The sequence below is a fragment of the Stegastes partitus genome, unplaced genomic scaffold, assembly GCF_000690725.1.
Source record: "Stegastes partitus isolate 25-593 unplaced genomic scaffold, Stegastes_partitus-1.0.2 Scaffold672, whole genome shotgun sequence".
NCBI classification, from domain to species: Eukaryota; Metazoa; Chordata; class Actinopteri; family Pomacentridae; genus Stegastes; species Stegastes partitus.
The window spans coordinates 1-6,773 of NW_007578403.1; the positions used below are offsets into that span (position 1 = coordinate 1).

General features: G+C 46.3%; 1 protein-coding gene across 1 annotated transcript in view; it reads right to left on the reverse strand.

Annotated features, from left to right (window-relative positions):
• Positions 1–18: 18 nt before the first annotated feature.
• The window catches only part of pde3b (phosphodiesterase 3B), a gene marked incomplete at its 3' end in the record, with an annotated part of 28,837 nt that continues 22,082 nt past the window's right edge, over positions 19–6,773 (reverse strand). Inside the window, exons 2-4 of the mRNA XM_008290423.1 lie at positions 1,500–1,550; positions 526–774; positions 19–170 (exon numbers count right to left, since the gene is read on the reverse strand). Coding sequence (XP_008288645.1) covers positions 19–170; positions 526–774; positions 1,500–1,550 — 452 coding nt within the window. The remainder of the gene's footprint in view (positions 171–525; positions 775–1,499; positions 1,551–6,773) is intronic.

A 6,773-nucleotide genomic window follows, 5' to 3' on the forward strand; every position in this document is an offset into this window, starting at 1 on the left:
CTGTGTTTGTGTTGATACCTGGTCAAGTTGAGGTCAGGGTGGGGTCTCTTGCCGTTGTTACGTTCCCAGCGCGAGGGGGCGGAGTCCAGAGGAGGGAGGAGGGAGGACGCAGAGGAGGTGGAGCTCCGCCTGGGCTGAGGGGTGGGGAGGCTGTTCCTGCTGCTCAGACCCTGATGGACGGAGAATATAAATCTATGTTTAACACACAAAGTGAAACCCCTGAAAGTCACGAGCTTTGGTTAAACGGTCCAGATTGACCGCATCGAAAGGCTCCAGCGACAAAAAAGAAAGAAAAAGAAACTCATGATCAACACATTTTATCTGCAATCAGATACACGACTGGTGTCATTCTCCCGTGAGATCATTGAGATGAAGTGATTAAAAGTTGCTCTGTCACTGCTTTCCCTCACTTCCTCTTATCGGGTTAGAAACTGGCATGTGGCATTTCAGCGTCTGATAAAAACCCAAAAATGTGCTTTCACCCAGCACCAACCGGTCTGCGGCAGCGTTACCCCGTGTGCCCACCTTGATGGTTTTCCTGTCGCTCCTCTCGACGGAGTCCTCCACCTCATCGCAGGAGTAGAAACCCGGGAAGGGGGTGAAGGGGTTGACCCTGGGGCGGCACGACCCCGAGAACGTCCCCATGAGGCTGGAGACGCTGCGCAGAGACGAGATGGTGTGCGGGGACAGAGACGAGTCCATCAGCAGGTCCGACACCAGGTTTCTGGCCTCGTTGATGACCGACAGGTCCACGCCGTTGCCGCTCACCGCACCCTGAGCAGCATGGAGGAAAGTCAGAGGAAACCTAACATTAGTTACGCTGTTTACTGAGTGTTGGTGGGAGAAGTTTTGTTAAAGTTGTGGCTTTGGTTGTCGACTAACATCCTGCTGGAGTGTAGCGTGATGCGGACAGACAGGCTGCTTGAGGGTGTTGTTGTGCTTATGAAGAACTGCTTCCCATTTTGTTAGCTCCATCTCTATTTCTTTTAGGAATCCCATTTTCCTCCAGCAGACTTTGCTTTTATTTATGATTTTTAACTTCTTCCTGCTCCTCTTTCCTCTTGCAAGAGAGCAACAATGCACAGGGAGGAACATGCACGACATCTAGATCCTATATGTGACTTTGCTGTTTGCAGGGCAGGTTTCATAAAGTTCTGACTGGCCCGGCTCTGGAGGAACGGGAACAAATCATGACTTTTGGCCTGTGGGAGCTAAATTCTTGAATAGATTACACAAATAGTTCAAACAAGACATAGAATGTCTGAGGAAGATAAAAACTGTGGCATGACAGCGACTCCAAGGTCGTTGTATGCAGAGTTTTACACAATGTGTATTTTGCCCTGACCGAAAAATGTTGGGAAAAGTACTGAATGTCCTAAAAGTGACTTTACACGGTGCTGCTGAACTCTAGACTCTACTGTAAGTGGCCGGTATCAGCTGTGTGCCTCCTGTGTGAACCCGACCCGGAACACGTGAGCTGAAATAAACACAGCACTGACCTGATACTGCGGCTTGTACCAGTGTTTCAGATCCCAGTCCCACAGGATCATCTGAAAAACAAGAGAACACCGTCATCACCCTGTGTGTGTGTGTGTGTGTGTGTGACAGAGTATACAGACATGCATATGCACAGAGGCGGCTCGGGCTTTGACCTGCGCTCCACTTTGAGCGTACCGTGTTACGACTTTGCAGCGAGGGCACCGGCAGGTCAGCAGCAGAGCAACGCAGCTTGTGCGAGTCTGTTCTGCCTGTTATCTAAACACACAGTGTAGTAACAGTTTACATTACGGATTTCCTGCGCTGCACCATGCACTTTCTACTACAGGTATGCCGATGCACGCTGCCGGAGCAACGGCAGACCGGAGCCTCGCACTGAAAGCGAAAGGAGAAAAAGCAAACCACTAAAACCGCCGTGGTGCGTCTACAATGGAGCTGTGAGATCTTATCTGGGTCCAACTACGTCAAGCGGCAGCATTTCCATGCTATCTGTTGGTAACCGCACAGGAGCGCTCACACATTACAGCAGAGCACGGTCAAAGTTGGCACCAGTTGTGTAACGCTGGACCTGAATTAACCCAATCCTCTATGAGCTCCATACGAATTTAACAGAAATAATATAATTAAAACAGAAATAACGAGGTGTGTTGTGGGGTTTGATTATGATTCTGCACATTTACTGCACATCAGTCATGCATACTTCCAATAAAAAGAAAAATATATGCTTTTTAAAAATTGTTTTGTCAACTTAATAACTGAAAGCAGACTTTTGACCCTACTCTGCAGGAAGAAGCTGTAAAATCCAGACATGAAGCCTTCAGAGAGCCACCGTGCAGTCCCACCCCACACCACTAGAGGGGGCGAGACGGAGGATCGAGCCTTGTATGAGAAGCACCTCATCCTCACATGTAAACAACACAACCAGTCGTCTCTCCGTCTGGAATAAACAACGGATCATATTAACAAAAAAAACGTCATCGGGTCACATTCAGTAAGAGTTTCAAAAAGATGCTTAAGGAATGAATTTGATGTTTTCTTTTACAGATAAAATCTAAAATGCACCACTATTCAACATCAAACAACAATTTTCAAAATCTATAAAAGCAGGATTTTCATTTTATCAGCAGAAGTCAGTGTGTTACAGCAAAACAAGCCCCACGTTAGAAGCTACACCTTCCTCACGCTTGTTTTTTTTTTTAGCTATATCTATATAATTGTTTGGTCTTACACATGCTGTAGATAGAATCTATAGCTCAGGCTGTTAAATAGATCAATGGGCCCATTCCGTCTCCTCTAATCAGCAGCCGTTTCATTGATCAAAGTGGGATGTTGGGAGTTTGTCATCAGCATCTGTACAATGCTGCCAAACATTTAATATGGCAAATAAGCCCTGCCATGGCAACCCGACATAGAGGCCGGCAAACAATGCTCCACACACCATGGCAACGAGATGGCGGGAGACGGCCGGAGGACAGAGTTGTTGGCCTTCTGCTTGTTTACAGAGAGAAGCAGGAGGGCTGAAACAGAGAGGGAGACGGGCGAAAGCTGAAGGAGGAGGCGGAGGAGGATGCCGGTAAAGAAGGGACGGAGGGTAGAGGACCGAGGGCGACGGAGGGAGAGGAGAAAAACAAAAAAACAAAAGCAGGACGCAACGAGATACGACGTGCACTCCTGACACCCGGCGACACGCTCAAATGTCTGCAGTGTGTGGCACGACGAAGCGTGTGCGATCCGCCGACACCTCGCCGCGCTCTCCTCTTTACCTCTGACTAATCTGTGCACAACAACATGGACTCCTCTGACTTTCTCAGAAGCAGGGAAAGGTTGCCGCCATCGCCGTTAAAACAACAAATGATGTACAGCGAGTCTCCCTTTTGCAGGCTTTCAATGAACAGGAAATACTTGTTCAGAGATGAGGACGAGGGCGGACACACGACCTGGACGCACAGATTCACACCAACAACACAACCATTAGATCACTTCTCACTTCCAAGACGTTTAGGTGCAACTGTGACGTCCACTACGTTGTATTGCAACTACATTTAAAAGGGGATTTATTTGACTTCTAACTCCACCTCACTAAATACACATTAGGTGACCATCCTCTAAAATGTAATATGTTAAACTGCACTGACCATTTGAAATAATAATGAGCTATTCTGCACAATATGCAGTTTTAATTTAGGTGTTTAATGTACATTTTGCTCCTGATTTTTACTTGTAACGGCCTTTTTTTACATCATAAAATTGTCATAATACTTAAAATAAACCGAGAACCTAAACTAAACCCCCAAAAACTGTTATTACAGGAACATATTTCCAGCTGCTTATCACACATGAATATCACAACTCTGTCTGCAGCCATGTCAGACTGTTTTTTTTTCTCCTGCTGTTTTTAAACACACAGGCAGCGAACGTTGAGATTTGTACACCTGATCGTATTCTCTGTATCCTTGATTTGGTGTAACATCGCGTGCACGCCCACATGCACACGGGTGCAAAGATTATTTACGGTGCAGGTATTTCCGCAAGAGGAGAAGCTGGACTATATTTACTTATACAACCAGAGAGAACCTCTATGAGCTCAATGCACAGACAAAAAAAAAAAAACCTTATTAAAATAACTCCTCACACACACAATTATTCAACGTGAGACATGTCGTAAATATTTCCTCACAGGAGTCAATAAACCTGCGCAGGCTATTAGACGGCCGGCTAGTTGCACCTGTGTGTCATATTAGCTGGGCTCTGTGGTGCGAGAGGTGCTAGAACTGATAAAAACATGCTAATAAGAGTGTGGGGGGCAGAGAAAAGGTATCAATGGCAGGCAGGCAGGCAGGCAGGCAGGCAGGGAGGGTATTTGTATGGAGAGGAGCAGGGCAGCGCTGACGTCAGTCTGCAACGACACACAGCGTCAGCAGCAGCAGCAGCCCTCTGCACATGCACACGCTGATAATGAGGACTGGGCTCCGGCTGTCAAGACACGCAGCGAGAAAACCAAAGATGATATGGAGAGAGAGAAGGTTGGGGGGGAGACAAAAGGCTGGCTGGATTGTTTTAAGCCCATATTCAGGAAAAAGAGGTGTGTGTGTGGTTTTGTGTCCTATTCTCTGGACACAGCCCGAGCCGACAGGAAGGAGCTGAGCCTGTAGCGCCGTGCCAGAGCTCAGGCCGCTTCGCTGACGAAGGAAGGAGCAGATTAAAAAAAAAACTGTCTATGAACTTTTGACCCTGAAACACTCCTATCCTGCAGTCAGTCACACATTAAACAGACTCATCTAATAAAATATCAGCTGTTTATCTGACGTCACTCAATCTGACTGATCTTGTAAATTGACACCAACCGGCGCTCTATGAAAGGTGTCCCAGTGGAAACCAGCAATCTGCAGGCCCCAAGACTTGTAAAAATGATCATTTTGCATCGGTGTTGTTTGGCTCAGCAGCAGCAGCAGCAGCCCACGGATCAACAGGCCCGATGGGGGAGAACTCAGATGGTCGCCTGTGGCTGTCACCAGTGTCGCCAGGGTAACCTGGCAGGACCATGGAAAATTCTTTGACTAGGGAAAGGAGCTCGTTCAAATTGTCATCCCTCGCTTTCACATTAATCTACCACTTCACTGGACCTGGTGTTGTTCAGCGCCTGCCCGACACAAGCAGGCGTCTCTGAGTGTCATTTTTAGTATCCGCAGCGACGGGATCTTTTTCTTTTTCTGGTGTTTCGTCCTGTTTGGCAGCAAAAAGCAAACACAGTGCGTCCAGATATGTTGTTAGTCGGGCTGTAATGGTTCTGCAGAACTTTACATCACAACAGACAAACATGGAGACCACAGCGTGAACATAAAACAACCGCTGTTGGCTCGTCTTGCTGCTAAAACATCCCTCACAGTTATTTTTTCATTACTATCTCAACCCACAACAGGAATTTTAATTAATTAGTAAATTAGGCCTCGTACAGTGTCTAATAACGTCAGATACAACACAGTGACTTTTTAGTTTTCAGTCCTCAGACCGATACGCGTTTTGTCCGACATTCTTTCAAACGACACCCAAGATTTTCACAGCGGAAAACTTTGGGGGTATTTATAGAAGGCAGCATGTGCTGGATGGGGAGACACTCAGGCTAATGAAGAGCACCAACCAGGCTTTGGAATCGATGTCACGTCGCTGCGTTCAGGGTATTTCAGGGGCCGATCCGCCGCACTTGTCAGCAACTGGTGTTGGTTTACATACGGAGCAGGAGGTAGATGCAGGTGCTTCTATCACCACCGAACGGAAAAGCAGCAGATTGTAATTCATGTTTCTTTAACGGAACGCATTTAAAACGTATTCGAACATGCATCGTGTTTGGCTGGAAGGCTATAAAAAGGGAGTTTCGTGGCTTTCTATCCTTCTAGCAAAGCTCAAGTTGGAATTTACTCCACCGATAACAAAGGATTAGCTAAAACTGAAAACAAGTTTTGCCTAAAAGCTAATTTAACTAAAAATAAGCAGCCATCAGATATCAACACGCCCAATTTTATTAAGGCAGCAGCAGCTGGACTTCTCCTTAATCTTGGTGGGAAAGAAGATAATGTGTCCTTATATTACCCAGCATGCATTTAATAGCTGATCACCGTCACGAAAGTCACAAAACGGCCGAGGTGTTGTCATTAATATCGCTGTTATATGGCCCATAATAAGTACGATGTGGTCCGAATTGCACAATTATACGGGGAGTGATTGGATCAAAGGTTGGTTCGATCTAATACAGAACACGATTTCCTGTTCAGCTACTTGATCAGGAAGCAGTTTATGGTTGATAACGTCACACACGGCATATCAAACATGAAGTTACCCTCTAAACCTATCAGGAATCCCCCTGGTCACCTGTACAGGTAACTCCCGTCTCATCCAGTGAAAATATCCCCCGTTTAAAGCTCCCAGCATCCAAACTGAAGATCAAGCCGTACGAGTGATCTTTAACAAGCCCGCTACATCGTAGGATTACCTGCTACAAGGTAGTATCACCTGCTACAAGGATCACATGCTACGTGATACCACAAGATAAGCTGATCTAAAGCACTATTTACATAGCGTTGGGTTACGTGATACCATGTTCTCACATGCTACAGGAGGCTAACAAGGTAGCAGCACTGGACTGGTGGCCAGCACACAAGGAACTGGTGCAACTTTAAAACCCTGTTCAGGACTTTCATACGTAGAAGGTGTTTCGGGGTCCAAGAAAGAATCTGTGCAAAATATTTGTTGGTATTCATTAAAGACTTTTAAACTATGTT